The sequence below is a fragment of the Carcharodon carcharias genome, chromosome 12 (assembly GCF_017639515.1).
Source record: "Carcharodon carcharias isolate sCarCar2 chromosome 12, sCarCar2.pri, whole genome shotgun sequence".
Taxonomy (NCBI): Eukaryota; Metazoa; Chordata; class Chondrichthyes; order Lamniformes; family Lamnidae; genus Carcharodon; species Carcharodon carcharias.
The window spans coordinates 138,156,773-138,179,839 of NC_054478.1; the positions used below are offsets into that span (position 1 = coordinate 138,156,773).

The following is a 23,067-nucleotide window of genomic DNA, read 5'->3' on the forward strand; positions in this document are numbered from 1 at the left end:
TGGTATTTGCTGGCTAGTCCTGCTGTTCTTCACCTTGAAGGTTTCACATTCATTCCTTGAACTACGTAGAATCAGCGTGAGATATAGTTTGGACTGCAGTCAAGTCCTTAGGTTAAGGGTGAGGCAAATTTGGCCAAGGCTTCTGCTCTTGATTTCAACTGACTGTTACTAGCAAACATAGATCAATGGAGCTTGTATGCACAAGGCCAGAGTTAATGGTGATGCCTACACAGTTGAAAAGCCTGCTGACATTTGATCCATGAAGAATGGGTGAGGCACTGAAGAGCTGTTGAGGACTAGAAAACCTTCAGGATGTGGGGGGAGGAAACTGGAAATGAATGAAAGACTTGCGTTTATGTAGTGCCTTTCATGACCTCAGGAACGCAATGATTCTACAGTCACTTTCAGGTGCAGTCACTGTTGTAGAAAACATTAGTTTGTGCGTGGCAAAATCCCTAAAACAGTAGTGAGATAATGACTAGAAAATCTGATCTTAGTGACAGTGGTTAAGGGATAAATATTAGCCAGGACACCAGGGAGAATGGCCCTGTTTTCTTTGAAATAGTACAGTGGGATCCTTTACACCCACCTAATAGGGCAGATGGGTCCTCAGTCTTTTTTAAAACTGCATTCACGGGGATGTGGGCTTCACTGGCTGGGCCAGCATTTATTGCCCATCTCTAGTTGCCCTTGAGAAGGTGGTGGTGAGCTGCCCTCTTGAACCGCTGTAGTCCAAGTGGTGTAGGTACACCCACAGTGCTGTTAGGAAGGGAGCTCCAGGATTTTGAACCAGCGACAGTGAAGGAGCGGTGATATATTTCCAAGTCAGGATGGTGAGTGGCTTGGAGAGGAACCTCCAGGTGGTGGTGTTCCCATTTACCTGCTGCCCCTGTCCTTCTAGATGGTAGTGGTTGTGGGTTTGGAAAGTGCTGTCACAGGAACCTTGGTGAATTCCTGCAGTGCATTTTGTAGATGGTACACACTGCTGCTACTATGCGTCGGTGGTGGAGGGAGTGAATGTTTGTGGATGTTGCGCCAATCAAGTGGACTGCTTTGTCCTGGATGGTGTCAAGCTTCTTCAGTGTTGTGGGTGCTGCACTCATCCAGGCAAGTTGGGAGTATTCCATCACACTCCTGACTTGTGCCTTGTGGACAGGCTTTGGGGAGTCAGGAGGTGAGTTACTCATCGCACTATTCCTAGCCTCTGACCTGCTCTTGTAGCACAGTATTTCTATGGCTAGTCCATTTCAGTTTCTGGTAACCCTCAGGATGTTGATTGTGAGGGATTCAGTGATGGTAATGCCATTGAACATTAAGGGGCAGTGGTTGGATTCTCTCTTGTTGGAGATGGTCATTGCCTGATACTTGTGTGGTGCGAATGTTACTTGCCACTTGTCAGCCCATGCCTGGATATTGTCGAGGCCTTGCTGGTATTTGGACATGGACTGCTTCAGTATCTGAGGAGTCGTGAATGGCGCTGAACATGTGCAATCATCAGAGAACATCTCTATTCTGATATTATGAAGGAAGGAATGTCATTGATGAAGCAGCTGAAGATGGTTGGGCCTAGAACACTACCCTGAGGAATTCCTGCAGTGATGTCCTGGAAGTGAGATGACTGACCTCCAACAGCCACAACCATCTTCCTTTGTGCTAAGTATGACTCCAACCAGTGGAGAGTTTTCCCCCTGATTCCCATTAACTCCAGTTTTGCTAGGGCTCCTTGATGCCACACTCGGTCAAATATGGCTTTGATGTCAAGGGCAGTCACTTTCACCTCAACTTGAGTGTTCAGCTCTTTTGTCCATGTTTGAACCAAGGCTGTAATGAGGTCAGGAGCTGAGTGGCCCTGGTGGAACCCAAACCAGGCATCAGTGAGCAGGTTATTGCGAAGCAAGTGTCGCTTGATAGCATTGTTGATGACCCCCTTCCATTACTTTAATAATGAGTGAGAGTAGACTGGTGAGGCAGTAATTGGCCAGGTTGAATTTGTCCTGCTTTTTGTGGACAGGACCCACCTAGGCAATTTTCCACATAGGCAGGTAGATGCCAGTGTTGTAACTGTACTGGAACAGCTTGGCTAGGGGGCACATGGCAAGTTCTGGAGCACAAGTCTTCAGTACTGTTGCAGGAATATTGTCAGGGCCCATAGCCTTTGCAATATCCAGTGCTTTCAGCCGTTTCTTGATAGCATGTGGAATGAATCGAATGGCTGAAAACTGGCATCTGTGATGCTGGCGACCTCCAGAAGAGGTCGAGTTGGACCATCCACTCAGCACTTCTGGCTGAAAATTGTAGCAAATGGTGAACTCCCCCATCATTGAGGATGGGGACATTTGTGGATCCTTCTCCTCCTGTGAGTTGTTTAATTGTCCACCACATTCATGACTGGATATGGCAAGACCGCAGAGCTTAGATGTGATCTGCTGGTTGTGGGATAGCTTAGCCCTGTCTATTACTTGCTGCTTATGCTGTTTGGCATGCAAGCAGTCCTGTGTCATAGATTCACCAGGTTGACACCTCGTTTTTAGGTATGCCTGGCATGCCCCCCTGCAGTCTTCATCGAACCATGGTTAATCCCCCAGCTTAATGGTAGAGTGGGAGATATGCCAGGCCATGAGGTTACAGCTTGTCACAAAATGTTATTTGAAAGACAGCACCTCTGATAGTGCCACACTTTCTCATATTGTACTAGGAAAGCCAGCCTAGGGTATGTGTTCAAGCTTCTGGAGAGGGAAAAACATTAGCTCATAATTATTTTTGAAAATAGGAAGTTGTTTGCTCTGGCTGTCATGTGGTACCAGTATGGCCTCTACCAGAGCAGTATATACTTTTAAGACTACTGCATTGTTTGAGACTCTTCTGCTAGCACCAATGTTTTCGTAGGATCTGTAGAGATTGCTAACAATAACTTCAATTTACATAACACCTTCAGCATCATAATTACGTCTCAAAGTGCTTCATGGGAGTGTTATCAGTTAAAATTTGACATCAAGCCTCCTAAAGAAACATTAGGACAGGTGACCAAAAGCTTGATCAAATAGTTAGGTTTTAAGGCAGAGAGAGAGAGAGAGATAGATATACAGAGACAGAGATTTGGAGAGGGAATTCTAGAGCTTGGAAGCTTGGCAGCAGAAAGCAGAAGAAAAGCAAGCAAGCACATGGGGGATACAGGAGGTTACAGAGGAAGTAAGGGACGAGGCCATGGAGGTATTTGGGGAAAAAAAGGATGAGAATTGTAAAATTGGCATGTTGCTGGACTGGGAACCAGCATTCATGGGGGAGATCAGCAGCAAAGGTTATTGTGTTAGCACAGAAAAGGTCATTATATTTCACCTGCTTATTCAGAAGATTATCACTGTACTTTGACTTTTGGAATGCTCACTGCTTGCAGATAATGATGGTGCTTTTGATGTAAGGGGTGCTGAAGCATCTTCCTTTTCTGATATACATTACCGCCAATGATAGTGGCATTATGACGGGCTCCCTGTTTGGATCAGGATAAAAGCTGTGTGTATAAAATATCATGGCAGCACAGATGGAGGCAGTGCGTTCAGATCATCATTACATGCTGCTTTAAAAAAAAACTCATCTCCTGCTTGATTGTTTTGCCAATTACCTTAAACCTGTGTCCTCTGGTTACTAACCCTCCTGCCAATGAAAGTAGGGTTCTCTCTGTCTAGTCTATCAAAGTCTTTTCTCATTTTGAATGACTTTATTAAATCCCCATTTCTCTACTCCAAGGAGAACATTCCCAGTTTCTCTTACATCATTCCATATTATGTAGAGAGACTAACAACAACATCTGTAGGATTAAGGGGGGTGCTGCCAGAGCCACTGAGAGCTAAGACTGTCAATACATCACCTAAATTTGTTTTAATAAATGTATCTGCCCCTCTTTTCCTCCACTCTGCTGTAGCTCTTGCTCTGGTGCACTGTTATGAAAGTACTGGCAGCCCTCAGGCACTTAACCCAAGCCATCATTCTTCATATGTGACCAAACTTGCTGTGGAGTGCATCGTATCCGGGATAGACCCTGGATTCACCAGATGTCCTTATGTACGCTTTTCACGGGGTTGGTTCTAGATAGTGATCAGGAGCCAACCCACTGAGTCTTGATGAACAGTTAATCTATGTAAGGAAGGCTGTGACTTTCAGGGATCAAAATTTTAATTTAAATTAGCCCCTATGCACTGTATGTAAGGCAGAATAAGCTTTCTGCACTTTAAAAACCTAATATTTAAGGAGGAGAATGGGTAATAGCCCATTTTCTCTTCCTTTACCCTCAGTTTGCATGTCTGACATTGTGATCTGCATTCAGCAATAATTTCACCCTGGTCTTACTGACTGTCAGTTCCTGCATGCGGGCTGCAAACATATGGCACAGAGCACATTCTTCATCAGCACCCCCTCTGGGGGCATTGGCCCTATTTCTGGCATGTGTGCAACAGATTCATTTGTGCTGTTCTGTAATTCTCCCTCTTCCCGTTGCAAGGGTGTAATATTGTGTTTAATTTAAATGAGTTACCAGAGTTGCTGTCCAGCGCTATTGACCTCTGTTAGAGAATCCAGGGTCCTTCATTACAGCAAATGTGGCTTTCCCTCCTCTCATTGCCACTTGCAAGAAGAAATAAAGATACAAGGTCACACAGCATAGCAGAATTTGCTGCATTCTTATCTTGCTGAGGCTAGGATTTAACTTCAGTGACTAAAGCAAAATGCTTGAAATTTGAAAGATAAACACAGTGCTGGAAATACTCAGCAGGTATTGGTATGAATGGTCATCAACCTGAAGCGCTAACTCTGTTTCTCTCTCCACAGGCTCTTCAGCCTGACCTGCTGAATACTTCCAGCATTTTCTGTTTATATTCGGGATTTAACTTTAACTTGACAATGAGAGCTTTGTGTTACTTTTCTGACCAGAAAGTAACCTGTTTACAACGACTTGTATTTATATAGCACCTTTGACGCAGTAAAACATCCAAGGTGTTCCACAGGAGTGTTATCAGACAAAACTAGACACAGCGACATAGGCAAATATTAGGACAGGTGATCAGAAGCTTGGTAAAAGAGGCAGGTTTTAAGGAGTGTCTCAAAGGAGGAAAGAGAGCCGAGAGTTTTAGGGAAGGAATTCAGTAGCTTTGCATCAAGTTCAGCTGAAGAAACCTGCCCTAGGTGAAACTTGACCAAAAGAATGAAAAATGTAAAATTGAGACATTGCTTAACCAGAAGCCAGTGCATCTTTCAAGCACAGGGGTGATGGATGAACAGAACTTGGTGCAAGTTAGGGTAGAGGCAATCCTACAAAGTAAGAGGCAAGGCATATAACTTCTGATCATATATTGTGTTGCCGTTTGCCCCAAAGTTGTTTGTTTTGGCCAGTCGGTCCTGGATTGTGGGCCGAGTGGAAAATCCTTACTGGATGTAGGTGGCTTTGGAAAGATGCCTTCACTTCCATGAAGCTGGTCTTAGTGGTTCTGGCACTTGGAGAAGCAGAAGGAAAAAAACTGAATAAAAATGTTCTCAATCGGGAGTGAAGAGGTTCATTTTTCCACGTAAAATAGCAATGGATCCTATCTAAATGGTGCAGAAACGCCCTTCTCGTCCAACCAAGAAGACTGTTCATTGAGGCTTGCACACATGCATTACCTTGTGTCTTGCTATTGGGAGCAGCAGTTTTCCCCCCTAATTGTCACTCTCAGAATTGTCGCACTGTCGGTTTTAATTTTTGCTCACTCGGTGTAAATAGCACACCACTTCCTTTTTAAAAAAAAATTCTGGGAAGTTCATGAAACCTGTACGCCAGTCGAGCCAGGTAACTATGCTGCTTTGCTGTTACTCCTGCTTGCACTGAACCAAACATTATGGCACAACTCTCTCTGCCATCTGATTCCAATGGCACTGTCCTAAATGACAATTGGGCAGCTTTAGTCAGTTTGACATTTTATTTTTCTTGCCCGTCTGCTCACTGGCATCAAATGTAACCATCACTAGTCACTAAGAGAGTTGAGGACAAGATGAATGCTATATTAGACATGAGCAACTTTATATTGGTGCATGTAAGAATTGAGGAGCCTAAAGAAGAACTGGATGCACTTACAAGGATGTCCTTTTTTATTTTCTTAACTGTCTGGGAAAGTATCACTGTGAGGGCAAAGCTCAGATAAAAGGTACTGACCTACGTTAAATATTTTATACAAGGTCACAGACCCAGACTTCCTGGGATGCCCTACATTTTTCTTGTGCCCTCGAGATGTTCTCATATCGATGCATTGACAAGCAGAATGAGAGTCATGTTTCATTGACACAAAAAGCCTGTGTGGGTGGCTGCACCGAGAAGTTTGGAGGTATTGTTTTATGCAGTGTTAGGATGACTGATGCTTACTTTCTGACTGACATAAATCCAACAAATGTCAAGCTTTTCTCTTGAGAAAGTGGTTGTGGAGCAGTGCTTCTGATATAAGGCCTAGGAGTAGTCAGATAATGGTGCAAGGGACAGTGAAAATCAGGTAAATCAAACACAGTTTGAGTTATAAGTCCTGGATGAAAGCCATTAGTTCAACCAACTTCTTATCAAATGTAGAAACGCTTTGTGGGCCCCACAACAGGAAACCGTGATACACATTGTGCCCAGTAGGGTCTTCGATACACGTATGTGATAGCTCTTTTTATAGTTTGCCAATAGAATAGACAACATAAACCGTCCGTCATATCACAACTTGTCTGTCCCTTCCCAGCCATTATCAACCGTCTTGTCGCTATGTGTTACCAGTAATCCATCCTTTGCTAGTGTAGTGTGAACATGCCCTGTAGTTGGTATCACCTTTACCTTGCTGTGTGTGGTCGTGACATATCTGCTGTCAGCCATGGCCTTGCCTTTCACTATAACCTGTTTTTGTGACAGGTGGGCGCTTTAAGAAAGAGATTGTGGTGGACGGCCAGAGTTACCTACTGCTGATCAGAGATGAAGGGGGGCCTCCAGAGGCACAGGTAGGTACTGCAGCGGACAAAGCGGCTCTGTCATTCAAAACAGGCAAAAAAAAATCTGACAATCTGTATGTGCGGATTACTTGTACAGGAAACTGTATTACAACATCATATTTGAAAATGCTGCTGAGATCATTTGTTTTTTTAAAGGAAAGGATAAAGGTCTTTATTATACAATGTGAAAATGGGCTGTGTGGAGCTTTTCCATTACGGGGGATCAAGTTGGTTTATACAAGAATTAAATTGCGATCAGAATTGAATCCATTTTTGAGTTTGTTATAAGTACAGTTTGTGAAATGTAATCTTTCATTGCCTATGGGGGTCTGGGTGCTTCTGGTGTTCGATAGAGCAAAAGAAAGTGAGGAAGTAAGTCAAAATAAGTAAATAATAAATAGTGTCACTAAAACATCATCCATTTGATATTCTCTGGCCAGTTGTTTTTATTATTGGGTTTTATGCTTGCACGTCTCTTCCTAACATTCCAAATTGCCACTTTGGAATCTGATCCAAATCCTAGCCCAGCTCTGCTCAGAGAGACAGCATTAGGCTATATTTAACTGCCCTTTGCTCTAACTTAATTTTTTTAAATCAGTTGTTTGCTCTGTGATGATTCGGTGGGAGATGTATAGATCTGGGGGGGATTTGAGACCCTTTATCCCCCTATCTTTGGCAGACCTAACAATTTGCTTTGGTGACTCATTAACCCGTTGAGCAGTCAAACAAGCTCCTGATTGACTTCCAAGAAATTCCTGCTGAAAGGCGTGGACTGGTGCAGTGAGGATGGCCGGTGGTTAGATGCCCTCTTGTCAAGGTTCACAGGTCAAGACAGAGCATCTTCAGAAAACATGGAGATGGAGTGATAGGAAGGGAGCTTAATGCAGTGTTGAATTTCTAAAGCTTCTAAAACAATAGATCCTGCTTTTACAATATGGCACTAATGGACCACCCTCTGATTTTTCCGTGTAGTTTTTAAGTGTACATTTTGCTATTTCCCACTACTTTTCTCCATATTCTTTCAGTGTCTCTATTTTAAGTATCCCTCTCTGTCTCCCCCACTGTCTGTCTCTCTCTCTCTCTCTCTCACTGTCTTACACTAGTGTAACACTCTCTCTAATTCTGATAAATTGTTTATTCATTCCCTCTTTCTCAATTCAAGCTCTCATCCTTCTACTCTCCGCCACCACGTCTCCAGTTCACAATGGTGCTCTTTCTTCCCCAGCCTCCATTCTAGTTAGTGGAGGCATTCTGCCCCAATTCACCCTAGCTCCTCCTTGCCCAGCCTGGTCCCACCTGATGCTGTCTCTCTGAGAAATCGAATGGTGTGAGTGGAAATTCCTAATTTTGCAACTCTGGCATGGTTCAGAATGATTTCTGTGCATCCTGCAATAATGATGCAGTGACAACTTTCCAGTTGTTTGAAATTTGTTTTAGTGAATTCCGAGTGCATCTGGCACTTGGTCCAGGCAGCCATTTTAGTCGTACAAGCCTAGGTAGAAGGCTTGGCTGAGGGGCAGTGCCACCGAGGCTGATCATCTTCAAACCCCACCAGGGATTGTAATAGGATATCACTTGCGTGCTCAGTACATTCCTGAGATGTCAAAACCTAGGGATTGCCATCGTGGAAACTGCACAGAAATGGGGACCAGTTATTCCCAATCCTGTGGCACTCTGTACCAAACTTTCAGTGGAGTGCTGTATTGCCCCCTGGCTGAGGAAGAATCAGCAGGGTTTTCCATGCTGACTGTTGCTCCGTGACAACCTCCCCTCCCAAAACCAACCCCACACCACCAGGGACACTCATGGAGCATTTGGCAGTGATCACTCCAAAAAGTTGACCTTTTAGGGGAGGGCACACAAAGCTGGGGAATACACAATAAATGGGAGGATATTGAGAAGGGTAGAGGATGTGAAAGACCTTGGAGTGCATGAAGGTGGCAGAACAGGTGGATAAGGTGGTAAAGAAAGCACATGGAATACTTTCCTTTATTGGGAGAGGTATTGAAAATGAAAGCAGGGATGTAATGATGGAACTATATAAAATACTGGTTAGATCACAGCTGGAATTTTGTGTGTAGTTCTGGTCACCACATTACAGGAAGGACATAATTGCTCTGGAGAGAGTACAGAGGACATTTACAAGAATGTTGCCAGGGCTTGAAAATTGCAGCTATTAACACGTTCACGTTGCTGGATTTATTCTGGAGTCAATTTACAAAATAAAATTCCTCATGTAATGAACATTTACAAATGGCACCCAGATCTTTGATCTTTCTTGATTCTGTATTTTCAAAGCAAGTCTTGCTGATACGGCCTTGCCTTTTGAAAATCAATCTAAATGAAACAGTGACAGATTATCCCTCCAATCCTTTCCACCTTCTGTTTTTGGCTTTAGACTGTTTAATCAGTGAGTGCCAGCACGGATGAGTTAATCCGTCTGGTGCACACGAGTCAAGCTATATCACACTGTGCTATATCCTACTGTTAGGAATTCACATCTTTACACAAAAAAACATAGTTTAAGATGAATAATTGTATATTTTGTGACAATTTTTAATTTTAATTTTAATTTCCTAGCCAAGAAGACTACATTAAATTTACAGCACAGGAGCTGGCTATTTGGGAGAAATCTCCTAGCCTCTTTCATTTTACCCGACCAACATATCCTTCTATTCTTTTTGCCCTTGTATACTTATCCAGCTTCCCTTTAAATGTGCCTATGTTATTCACCTCATCCTTTCCCCATGCTGCTGAGTTCCACATTCTCAGCACTCTCTGGGTAAAGACGCTTTTCCAGAATTTCTTATTGAATTTATTAACAATTAATAGGATGAACTTGGAGTCTTCCCTCAGCTCTGCACCATTGCCAGTTTGCTGGAAGTCATACTGCAGTAGCTGGGTAATTGATCTTGCATTCTCTCTCTCTTTCTCTCTCACACCTTGCCGCACTCTCTCTCTCACACACCCTGCCGCGCTCTCTCTCTTTCACACTGTCTCCCTCTCTCTCTTTCTTTCACACACACTCTGTCACTCTCTCTCTCTCTCACACTTTCTCAAGCTCTCTCTCACACTCTCTCTTGTGTTCTCTCTCTCCCACGTGGTCTCTCACACACTCTGTCTTTCTTTCTCACCATTTTTCTCTCTCCTGTCATGTCATGCCCTCTCACCTGTCTCTTGCCCTCTCCCTCTCACACCTCTTTCTCTTGCTCTCTCTTATGTTTTCCCATACAGGCCAAAGGGAAAGTGCTAAATTTGTGTCCAGTAACTCCTCATCAATGGCCTGGCTGAGAGAGGGGAATACTGGACAGGTACAAATCATTGGTGCTTCATGCTCAATCTCCATTAATACTAAGGCTGACACTTGTGGTTTAATGTTGCTGTCATGCTCTGGCACTCTTATCATCTTGTTCAATAACCGCATGGCTTTCCACGGAAGCTCAGAAAGGACTGGTGTGCAAGGCTTTCTTAACCCATCAATGTACATGTTGACCTCATTCCCAGCACTAGTTTCCAGATCACAGGGGAGGCTTTGCTTTTGTGTTAGCTGTGGCACAGTTGGTAGCACTCTCGCCTCTGAGTCACAAGGTTTTGGGCTCAAGTCTGATTTCAGGGCTTGAGTGCAAATGTCAAGGCTGATATTCCAGTGCAGTACTGAGAGAGTGCTGCACTGTCGGAGGTGCTACCTTTTGGATGAGAATTTAAACTGCGGCCCCGTCTGCTGCTCGGATGGATGTAAAAGATCCACAGCATTATTTCAAAGAAGAGGAGGGAAACAAAACTGCTGAAAAAAGAGACATGCTGTCAAAGCTTTTCATCTTGCACTCATCAGGAAAATTCGCAAGAATTCCAAATTGTAAAGGGAACAACAATTTATACTGAATGAGAAGATGGTGCTGATTGGTTAGCAAGTGGACTCTGATTGGTAGAGGCATTAACTGCCAAACTTTTGTTTAATTCAAACCAGGCAGGTCGGCTCTTGTGTGTGCCAGGGAATGGCTGTCTCCCAAACTTTTGTTCAGTTGAAAAAGGTGCAATGCGCGGACATGCTCTTTCTGTGTGCAAAGCTCAGGGCCCTGTTGTTGTCTCCTTTACAATTGGTATTCTTGCAAATTGTCCTGTTGAGTGCAAGATGAAAAGCTTCGACAACATGTCTCTTTTTTCAGCGATACTCAAGTTCTGTGCTACCAGTGACTCTTCAAAATGTGCTTCATTGGCTGTAAAGTGCTTTGAAATGTCTGGTGGTCACAAAAAGAGCCATATAAATGCTAGCCTTTTTTAATTGGTGATTTTTTTTCTAGACTTCATTCATCTGGCACTTGCACAGTTGTTACTCTGGGGCTGACCAAGAGTGCAAATGTGCTCAAGGCCTGACTTTTTGTTTAGTGAATTCAAGAGGAAGTGAAGAGAATTGAGATTTCAGAGGAACTGCAGGAATTTATAACTGGATTTGATGCCCACACTGAGGATAAATTTGGTTTTTAGAAAGCACAAAAGGGGCGTGTTTGCTCAGCCCTGTGCCACACCTCGATGTCATACAATGTTTTAATCACTAGAAGTAGGTTGAGGAATGAAGGGGCATTGATGCACAGATGTCTGTCTTTTTCACCAATGACCAGAAGGGGTTTGGTTGATAAATACTGCAGTTTAAAGATAAAAATTTACTTCTTATCTTCCACAAGTGTGTGAATATTGTGGGCTGTCCAAGCCCAGGTGCTCAGAACCCTTGACTGGTTGACACAGATGTAATTTAAAATATCTACTCGTCTACATCAAAAGGAATGAGTATTTATTTTCCTCAAAGGCCTGAGAGTGTTACCCTCAGACTTCAGTTGTTCTCCCTGTGTGCAGGCTGCTTTAGAGGTGGGGTCATGGTGGAGTGATCTGAATGACACTCTTTACAATCCCAGAATGGATGAAATCTGAAGGCACCTTTTGATTGAAAAGAAATTAAGATATTCGTATTTCAATCTGTAAAAGGCTCAAATAAAAAGAGCAGTAATGGCTTTATCTTGAGGCAGCTTGATGGATTGACACTGAGACTGTGAAGATGTTAGATGCTTGAGTGAAACCACTAACAGTCCACTGCAGCTGGTAAAGATAAAGTATAAGTGCGAGCTGAGTCCCTGTGACAGGAGCACTTCTCTGGCTGAGAGTGAATTTGTGAGTGAACCCTCAAGACGAGGTCAGGCGTAGTTTAGGTCACCTACATCTCATCAGGCTGTAGCATACATAGATATTGAGCTTTGCACCAGGTTAATGACTCAAACCCTTGAACAACTGTTTGGTGGTCACTTAAATATTCATCTTGAAGCAGGTTGAATGAAAGCAGAGAGATTTAGGTGAAAGCATTGTTAATCATGTATGTCCTGAAGGCTTATGCCTGATTGGTGCCATAATTAAAGCGTGGCTTATAGTTACTTAAACATAATCTGAGCCTGGCAATTTCATTGCAATTGGGATTTTTTTGGAATACAGAATTCTGGAACTCCGTGTCAAATCACTGAATACCCAGTTTATGGATCTAATAAGGAGGTTACTTGTCTTAGCCAAGTAGTGAGACATAGGCAGAGCCAAACTTTTATTTGCTTGGACAAAAATGGGATGCGAGTAATTAAACATTGAGGTCAGCGATTCAGAGCACCCAATGTGTCACTTAGGATTTATATCCTACTTTACAAGTTTCACTATTATAATTGGTTGAACAACTGCATGTTTACAGTTGTCAGCAGGATGTGAATGGGCTAAAAACCATTCTCTTAAAGAGTGAGATAAGAAAGCACACCTGTTAGTTCTTAGTGTTTGCTGTTTGTGGGGAAACCCTGTTGTTTTATATTGCCTTCAACCTATTGACTATGAGACTGAGGCGGGTGGATTTCTTTCAAGCTTTTGATGGGGGCTGTAGCAGGTAAATGGTGAAGGGATTGGAATAAGAGATGTTGTTTGCATTGAGCAGCCTGAGCCAATTCCTCACTGATTGACCTGATCTCCTTCCAGTTCGCAATGTGGGTGGATGCTGTTATCTTTGTCTTCAGTTTGGAGGATGAGAACAGCTTCAATGCGGTCTACTATTACTACACCAGGATGGCTAACTATCGGAGCACCACAGAGATGCCGATGGTACTGGTTGGGACGCAAGGTAAGGAGGGGCCATGTTGCTACGGTTATTTATTATTGAGCCTCTGTGGCAGTGAGCACAGCCTCATGGACAGGAATGGAAATATTGAGTCATTGGTACTAAATAACATTTATGGCCAACCCAGGATCTAGTCATTTTGTTCCCCTAGAGTTTTCTTGTCTTTGTTTCTTGTATTATCTGCTCTAAAGTCATTTGTGACATATGGATGGTGATGGTTGGTGATGCTTCACAGCTTTGTGGATTTACAGAGATAAATCAGAACCTTAGAGCTTGCTAGTCGCCTTGTAACAGGAGCAGCCACAAGACATTGGCAACTTGTTGTATTTGTCCTTGTGTTCAAATCATCGCCTGGGAGTGACTCTCCTTCAGGCTTACACACCTCTTTGAGCATTCCATTCCTTGTCCCTCCCCAAACCCCAACCCTTCACCTTGCTTCACCATAAGCAGCAGTGCCTTCAGGCTCCTTGGTCTCACTGCCTGGAATTGCCTCTCTTTAACCCCTTTGTACATCCAGTGCCCTCTCGTCCTCTTAACAGTTTTTTTTTAGGAGAGAAGAGCTTGTGTAGCAGAGTTGGTGAATGACAAAAGTTATGAAAAGACGGTCAATTCGAGAGGAGGAAAACGCACAGAATTAACCATTGAGGAATAAAACACTTGAAAGTTGGCATAAACAAACTTTAGCATCTCCTCCAATCAATAGAACTTTTGATTACAGATTGGGTGATTATTGTGTGTTTATTACGATAACAATAAACAGATTGCCTGATTCAGGCACTGCTTTCCTCTTGTTTTCATAGCATCTTAAAGTGGAGTCAATTTATTTTGAAGTAGTTCTCTTCTCTGTTCTTGGATTATTCAACTCAATGGAAAATGAGCCAATCACTGTACACCAAGGGCAATGAGCCAATCACTGTACACCAATGTCAATGAGCCAATCACTGTACACCAATGTCAATGAGCCAATCACTGTACAACATGTGAAATGAGCCAATCACTGTACAACATGTGAAATGAGCCAATCACTGTACAGCATGTGAAATGAACTAATCACTGCACAGCTTGGACAATGACCAATCACTCTACACCATGGAAAATGACCCAATTATGGTAATTGGTGGGCGATGAGCCAATCACAGTACACAATGAGGGTAAACCTGTCATTGTGCCCTGTGGGCGATGAACCAGTCTTTCAAGATTAGGGTTCATGAGGTTGGGAAAAATATATTAGCATGGATTGAAGATTGGATAGTGATCTGAGAACAGGGAGTAGGAATAAATGAGCTATTCCTGGGATGGCAGGGTGTAACTAGTGGGTTGCCACAAGGATCAGTGCTGGAGCCTCAGTTATTTGCAATTTATATTGATGACTTAGATGAGGGGATTAAGAGCAATGTATTTAAATTTGTTGATGACACAAAACCAGGTGGGGATGTAGTCTGTGAGGAGGACACAAAGGGTGGTATTTAATGGAAGTGTTGGGGGTCTTACCAGCCGGCTGGAGAGCTGGCCACAGTCCCTCAATACCTCTTTTTAATAAGGGCCACTGAATTAATTGACAATCAGACACTTAACTGGGCAGCGGTAGGCCTTCCCCAGGATTAACGACTTCACTCTCCAAGAACTGCCAACCAGAGGGCAGCAGCTGTGCATTGCTGGGCAGCGCCAGTAGGAGTGGTGGCTGCTGCGGACAATGCACCCACCCAAGGCCCAGGATTGCTTGAGGCACCCAAGCCACAGGTGAGTGATGAAGAGATAGGAATCAGGTGGGAGGGAGGTAAAAGGATAGGTAGCTAGGCAGGGGTGTGGCTCTCAGCAAGCATCTCCCTTCCTGATGCTGGGTCACTCCATCAGGCACTGAGTGCCTTTGAACAAGGGACCCATACTCTGGAAGCCCACAAGCAACTCTGTCAGGGTTTGCTTTTTAGGCTTTACGCATGGCAAGCCCCCCTCCCACTGCTGGGTGAATGCCAGTGGTAGTGGGATGCCTTTAAGTGGGCATTAAATCCAGCGGGTGGCCTGCCTGCCTCCTATCCACCTGCCTCTGACCCCACCACAGCTATACCAGTGGTGGGGGTGGTTTGGGATGACCTGGGAAAATTGACACCCTGTTTTACAGTCACCTGCCCCCTCTCCAGGTTGCCCTTCCACCGTGGCCCCTCAAACCCCAGCCCCCCTCACCGGGTATACCAGATTGGCACCCAGTGAGACCCCCAAACACTGACTAGTCCCGATCCATTGCCACACGCCTCTTCCTGGCCTGAAGAACTGGAGGGTTGCTGCCCTCTTATGGGATGGCAGCCCTTTGAGATGGGACGTCCTGTCCCTGAGGGTTGGAAATCCTGTCTCCAGCTTATTAATGACCAGTTGCTTGTTAAGTGGCTGTGAGGCAGCTGGTGTTCTCCTCGGCCAGCTCCCCCACCCCCGGACTTTTTAACCGGGAGTAGGAACGGAGAATCCCGTGCACCATATGATTCAGCCCATAGGAACTTATAATGCAGATGGAGGCCACACAGTCCATCATGGTGCGCTGGCTGTTTGAAAGAGCAGTTGTACTTAGCCCCGCACCTTCACTTTTTGCCTGTAATGCTTAAGTTTTTCAAGTACCTGTGCAACTCCCATTTAATATTATTTATGGGATCATTACCACCATCTTTTCAGGTAGAGTGTTTCCAATCCTGGCAGCTCTCAGTGAAAACATTTCTTCACCGTCCCCTCTCTACATATTTTGCTGATGATTTTAAATCAATTACCTCTAGTTATTGACAGACTGGCTATGGGTATCCTCGTATGGAAATTACAGAAAGTTAAGTTGTAGGTACAGTAAACAATTAGGAAGGAAAGTGGTATGTTAGCCTCCATTGCATGGGGGTTGGGCTATAAGAGTCAGGAACCTTTGCTGCAATAGGACTGTGCGATCAAACCTGAAGCACTATGCAGTTTTGGTTTCTGTACCTGAGAGGCAGAGAACAGCAAAGGCTCATTAGATTGATTTCCTGGGATGAGAGGATTGTCCTTTGAGGAGAAAGTGGACTAGCCTATATTCTTTGGAGTTCAGGAAAATGAGGGGTGATCTCATTGAAAAGTATCAAATTCTTAGAGAGCTTGACAAGATGGAGACTGTGAGGCTGTCCTTGCCCCACCTGGAGAGTCTGGAATTCGGAGCCACAGTCTCAGGACAAGGGGCCGGCCATTTTGGGACTGAGGAGGCCAGGAGAAATGTCTTCACTCCAGAAGGCTTGAGTCTTTAGAATTCTCTACTCCAATGAGCTCAGTCATTGAGAGTGGGCAGCGATTCAGTCACCAAGTTGTAGCAATGCTGCTGTGAAAATGACCATTCAGAGCAGCTCTCCTGCAGACCGTGGAAGGTTGAGGGGAGGTTTGTTTAATAGAGGTGTTCAAAATCATGGAAGGTTTCAGTAAAGGTGAAACTGTTTCCACTGGTAAGAAGGTTGTTAAGCAGCAGCTCACTTCAGCTTGCCTGCGAGGACCCAGTGCTTTGAACCTCCCTGTGAATATTGGGAATCACTGCGGGAGATGCCTGTACTTTGATGGGTGGTCCACCAACGTGACATTTATTTGCTGTGCATTTCACAAATTTCCTCCTTGTGCTATTTGTAGCGACGGGTCTTTTACAAGTAGTGCTCAAAATCTTTACTCGGAACTTTTTGCCGTGTTTATCAAGCCTGCAAGTCTAGCTATAGATCTGTTTCCCTTTCCATTTATTGAAGTTAAATAAGGTATGTGCCTTCACTGCTTTGTTACTGTCAAATTTGCACCTTCCTCTGTGTTCCTGAATCTTTTATGGGTTGCTGCTGCCCTCTGCTGCCTGACAATGGTTATTTATTAAATGACAGCCTGTTCGGTTAAGAACTAAGTTTTGTAGAATCTTATAGCAGAGGAGGGGCATTCAGCCCATCATGTCTATGCTAATTTTTTGAACGAGTTATCCAATTAGCCCCATTCCCCTACTCTTTCCTCATAGCCCTGCAGATTTTAATTTTACAGGTGGGATTAGAAAGGTGTCCTCGGGCTGGCATGGACAAGCTGGGCTCAATGGCCTCCTTCTGAGCTGTAACTTTTCTATGGTTCTATGGCCTTTGAGAGAGTGCAGCATGGAATTACTAGAATGATACTCCAGAGTCAAATCATAAAGAGAGATTCCACAAACTGGCGATGCATTCCCTGGAATTTGGAAGATGAAGGGGAGATTTGATCAATGTTTTCATGATATAAATGGGAACAGAAGGGTAAATAGACAGAAACTAGTTTTAATAATTCATAATCAGTCTGAAAATTAGAGCCAGACCTTTCAGGAGTGTAGTTAGGAAACACTGATAAGCTCAAGGGATGGGAGAAGTTTGGAACACTCTTCCACAGATGCCAAATAAGGCAAGATGAGTTATTAATTTTAAATCTGAGATTGCTAGGGTTTTGTTACCCAAAGCTATTAATGAATAAGGGCCAATGACAGGTTCATCAAGGAAGGTCACAAATCAGCCATGGTCTCATTGAAAGATGGAACAAGCTCAAGGGGCTAAATCCCTGGCTCTTTTTGCCAATTATCTTAAATCTGTGTCCTCTGGTTACCAGTAGAAACAATTTCTACCCATCTGTTGAAAACCTCACGTGATTTTGAGCACTTTGATTGCATCTTCACTTAACCTCCTCTGCTTGAAGGAGAACAACCCCAGCATCTTCAGTCTCTCCACGTAACTGAAGTAGAAGGGAGACAGTGGCATGGTGGTAATGTTACTGGACTAGTTATCCACGCCCAAGCTAATTCCCTGGGAGCCATGGGTTCAAATCCCACCAGAACAGCTGGTGGAATTTGAATTCAGTTAATAAGGAATTGAAGGCTAGTCTCAGTGTTGATGACCATGAAACCATCATCGATTGTCGTAAAAAACCATCTGGTTTACTAATGTTCTTTAGGGAAGGAAATCTGTTGTTCTTACCTACCTGGTCTGGCCTACATGTGACTCCAGACCCACAGCAATGTGGTTGACCCTTAACTGCCCTCTGAAACAGCTGATCAAGTCACTCAGTTCAAGGGCAGTGAGGGATGGTCAACAAACGTTGGTCTTGCCATTGACGCTCATATTCTTTGAAAGAATAAAGGAAAAAAAGTCCCACATCCTTGGTGTACCACAATAATAAATCTTTTTAAAGCCTTGGCATCTTTCCCTAAAGTGTGTTGTCCAAAATTGATAACAATGCTCCAGCTGGGGCCTAACCAGTGATTCATAACGCTTTAGTGCAACTTCATTGCGCTTTTGGTTTCTCCCTGTAGTCATAACGCCCTGCTGCATGCTTTATCAACTTGTCCTGCCACCTTCAAAACCTCCTCTCCAGTAATCTCTGGGTCTCTCTGTTCTTGTGTCTTCAGTAAAATGGTACCATTTAGTTTATATTGCCTTACCTTATTCTTCCTTCAAAGGTCCACCACTTGGGACTTCCCTGCATTAAATTTCATCTGCTTTGCATCTGCCCACTGCACCAGCGTGTGTCCTCCTGAAGCCTGATTCTGCCTTCGGTCGATCAAGGCCAGTTGTAGCTGTGCTGCTGCCACTGTAGCCCGAGACCAGTTAACTCAGCGTAGGTTTTCCTTTGTGCCCCCCCAACCGATGCCAGCAGGAGCTGTGCCAGTGAAATTTTTGTCGTGCGGGAGATGAGTGTGTCTTGCAGTCCTTTAACTGTGAAAGGGATGTTGAGGGCCCTGGTTGGTGTTCCACAGTGATTGCTACAGTAAATGTTCAGCACATGGTAAGCTGCTGTTCATATTCTCCCTCCTGCAGATGCCATCAGTGCAGCGAATCCACGTGTGATTGATGACTCCAGGGCCCGGAAACTCTCCAACGATCTGAAGCGATGCACTTATTACGAGACGTGTGCCACCTACGGCCTGAATGTGGAGCGGGTGTTTCAGGACGGTGAGGCATTTGTTCTGCTGATTCTAATTTCTCACTGGAGCGGACAGGGAACGTTTATCTGTCTATCTCTCGCTCACACAGAGCAGTTAAAAGCCATCACACCTCAAGGGCTAGGGCAGGGCTTCCCAAACTGCAGCTCGTGGGTTGCGAGCTCTGAAGCATCCGTGGAACTCTGACTGATTTCTGACAGCCCACCTGCTCTCTGAGGCCTGATTTGCTACTGCAAAAAGCATTTGTGAATATGTAGCTGTTTGATATACCTGCCATTTCATCAACTCCTACCATGCACAACTCCCATTCCCCCATTCCACATCCCTTGGAAGAATTATAAAAAGTGTGCCGGCTGAAATGGAAGTGTTTGGGTTGGGAGGGTGGGGATGAGGGCTGCTGCAGATATTTTTGGCGGAATACTATTGCTTCAGTCACAAAAACAACCAATAGGCTCTAAAAATATTGCATGGATAGAGATGTTATTCCTAATGTCTCAGGTTAGCCGCATCATTTGATCTGGTACTGAGCCGCATTGACTGGTTATGTCCAGATTGATCCCAGGCCTGTGCTGAGCTAACTGCCGGCAACTAGGCATCAGGGTTTGGGAAGGAGGGGGGATCAGACAGAGTTCCTCCTCTCTGTGCTCACCAGCCTGTGTTGAAAATTACACGCAGATATCAGGTTAGAACTGGCTGAAGCCTCACATTAAGCTGCCCACACCTCTCCACACTGGCGGACCAGGTTCACGCCTAACAAAGGACTACAAAGCTAAGGTACTACAGGACTGTGAGAGGAGAAAATCTCAGCAGGAAAAATAATTTATTAATAAGCATTAATTTAATTCTAAATCTGAGGCTAGTTTGAGGTCCCTGCATTATTTGAGACAGCCATCGGTGACAATTAAAGCTGTTGTACAAGCCAGTCCTGAATATCTCACAAGTTCCAAATTGAATTGTTAGCTACAAATCATTTGAAACTATTTATTGTTTCTTTAAAGAAAAGGATAAATTCCTTTAGTTTGTTTTCATGCCATTTTCTATTTGTCGGATGTGAATGTTTCCGGTGCTATTTGGAAATGGAGCTATAATAGAAAGAGAGATTTATATTCATACAGCGTCATTCACAGGCTCAGCGTGTCTCATAATGTTTTATAACCAATGAAGTCTAGTCACTGTTGTCATGCACTATAGCAACGTGATGGAGACCAGATGATCTGTCTTTTGTGTATTAAAGCAGAAAATGCTGGAAGCTCTGAGGCAGCATCTGTGAAGAGAGAAACAGAGTTAATGTTTCAGGTTGATGACCTTCTGTCAGAAGGTTCTCTCTCCACAGGTGCCACCTGACCCTCCGAGTATTTCCAGCATTTTCTGTTTTACTTTCAGGTTTCCAGCATCCGCAGTATTCAGCTTTCTTTTGTTTGCAATGTTGGTTGAGGGGTAAATATCAACCTAGGCTACCAAGAAGAACTCCCCTGTCCTCCTTCAATTGATACAGTGGCACCTTTTATATATCTACCTGAGAAGGTAGATGGAGCCCCAGTTTATTGTCTCATCCAAAAGGTGGCACCTCCAGCAGTACAGCACTCCCTCAGTTCTGGCACTAGAGTGCCATAAATCATAGAAAGGTTACAGCACAGAAGGCGGCCATTTGGCCCCTTGTGTCTGTGCCGGCTCTCACGAGAGCAACTCAGCTAGTCCCACTCCCTCTACCTTTTCGCCATAGCCCTGCAAATATTTTCTCTTTTGATAATTATTCAATTCCCTTTTGACAGCCCCAATTGTCTCTGCCTGCACCAGGCTCTCAGGCAGTGCATTCCAGACCCTAACCACTCGCTGTGTGAAAAAATTTTTCTTCATGTCTCTTTTGGTTTTTTTGCCATTCATGTTAAATCAGTGCCCTCTATCCTTCCACCAATGAGAACAGTTTCTATCCCTCTCTACTCTATCCAGGCCCCTCAGGATTTTGAACACCTCTATCAAATTACCTTGAACCACCTTCTCTAAGGAGATCAGCCTCTGGTTCTCCAAACTATCCACATTAACTGGAGCCATCCTCCGAATTTTTCCAGCACCCCCCACCTACCCATCACCTGTGAAGCCTTCCTAAAGTGCAGTGCCTGGAATTAGATCCAATCTCCAGTTAAGGCTGAACCAGTGTTTTACGAAGGTTCGTTATAAGTTCTTTGCTTCTCTACTCTATTCCTCTATTTACGGAGGCCAGGACCCCTTTTTCACTGCTTTCTCAAACTGCCCTTGCCATTTCCAATGATTTTTGCATATATACCTCCTCACTCCCTCCACCAGGTATCTCTGCTCCTGCACCACCTTTAGAATTGTATCCTTTATTTTCTTGCGAGTGCCCTCTTTCTTCCTTCGAACACGTACCACTTCACACTTCTCTGTATTGTATCTGCCTGGATTATGTGCGTGAATTTCTGGACTGGGACTTGAACATGTGACCTCCTGACACGGGAGCTGGAAACTCGCTATTATGTCAGTGCTGATTTGTTTGTGTGCCCCACAACAGTAGGTTTCACATTCATGCCTGGGTTTTAATACACCTCTCCGGCTTCCTGCAGGGAGGTGCACTTCTGTGAGCCGTTAGATTGTTTTATCTTTGAATTTTCCAGTATGTGAATAGAGACAGCTTACTAATGTCCTTTTGATAAAACAGACAGTAAGCCTATTGAATATGCAGAGGGTGTGTAAAATCAGGTCAGAAATACTCAGTGCCAGCAACAGGTGCCTACAATAATTACTGTGACAGCATTAAAACCGTGTTCCAGTTAAAGCGAGATTAAGACAGTACCGGATCCAATGACAACTGCTTTGGAATTCATTCGCGTGTCATGTATTTGCCACTTACTGTACCACGCCAGCCAAGAGATGGACTTCTTGGGCCTGCGTAACATCGGATAATAAAACCCTGTGTTGACCTGGAATACTTCTGTACATTGTTGGTGGAGCAGCGATGGACCGAGATCTCAGGAGAGAATTGTTTGGTCAGTGCTTATCTAGGGATAGATGCACAACCTGGGGTAGCAAAACAAGAACCGAGCAAACGAACTGGAACCTGAGAATGAAGGTGAAATATTTCGAGCGACTTTCAGAATCCCAGCAGCTACTGAAGCCTGAAATGAGCTCCGGACCCAGCCACTCGGAGCTCCTTACTCCACACCTCTCCCAGCTCCTCGCTCTACCACTGGGTTCCTGTCCCACCGGGAACTCTTTCGCACACCCCACCCCCAACTGTTAATCCTCTGCACACTCATTCTCTCCCTCATGCTCTCTCTTTCTCTTTCTCCCATGCTTGCTCTCTTTCCCCTGTGCTCACTCTGTCTCTCTCTCTCTCTCACCTCAGCTCTCTCACTCTGTCCCCCTCGCTCGCTCTATCTACTCCACGTTCACTCTCTCTCCTGCTTCCCTCCCTCCCACGCGCACTCCTTCCCTCCCCCATGCACTCCCATGCAGCAGCCTTCTTGAACCACTGTAGTCCATGTGTTGTAGGTACACCCACAGTGTTGTTAGGGAGGCAGTTCCAGGATTTTGACCTAGCGATAGTGAAGGAATGGTGATATATTTCCAAGTCAGGATGGTGAGTGACTTGGAGGGAAACTAGGAGTGGATCAAGAAGTCAGCTCACCACCACCACCTTCCCAAGGGTGCATGTGGGGTGTGTGTCTGCATGTTTTGAGTATGTGTTTTGTGTGTGTGCCAGTGTGTGGGTGCATGTGTGCGCGCTTGCGTTTGTCTGTGTGTGCGCACATTTGTGTGTCTGTGTGCGTGTGTTCATGTATTTTTTTATGCATGTGTTTTGTGTGTCTGAGATATTTGTGTGTGTTTTCGTACTTGTAATCAATTTAATTGAACAGCGGAGGGCATAACACAACAGCACTTCATTTCCGACCTGCTGTTGCTGGATTTGGTCAAAAGCTATCACGTCGTACACGGCCTATCCCAGCTACAAAATACAGCTGTGCAGGCGGGCATGGCTACCTGTTGAAGTGTAGCTGGAACACATGCAGAA

At 44.4% G+C, this 23,067-nt stretch overlaps 1 protein-coding gene across 7 annotated transcripts in view; it reads left to right on the forward strand.

The window, feature by feature from the left end:
• Positions 1–23,067, forward strand: part of agap1 (ArfGAP with GTPase domain, ankyrin repeat and PH domain 1) — a 689,020-nt gene that overhangs the window by 355,071 nt on the left and 310,882 nt on the right. For all 7 annotated transcript variants that reach the window (XM_041200794.1, XM_041200795.1, XM_041200790.1 and 4 more), the window contains exons 4-6: positions 6,905–6,990; positions 12,979–13,120; positions 18,916–19,050. In XM_041200794.1, coding sequence (XP_041056728.1) covers positions 6,905–6,990; positions 12,979–13,120; positions 18,916–19,050 — 363 coding nt within the window. The remainder of the gene's footprint in view (positions 1–6,904; positions 6,991–12,978; positions 13,121–18,915; positions 19,051–23,067) is intronic.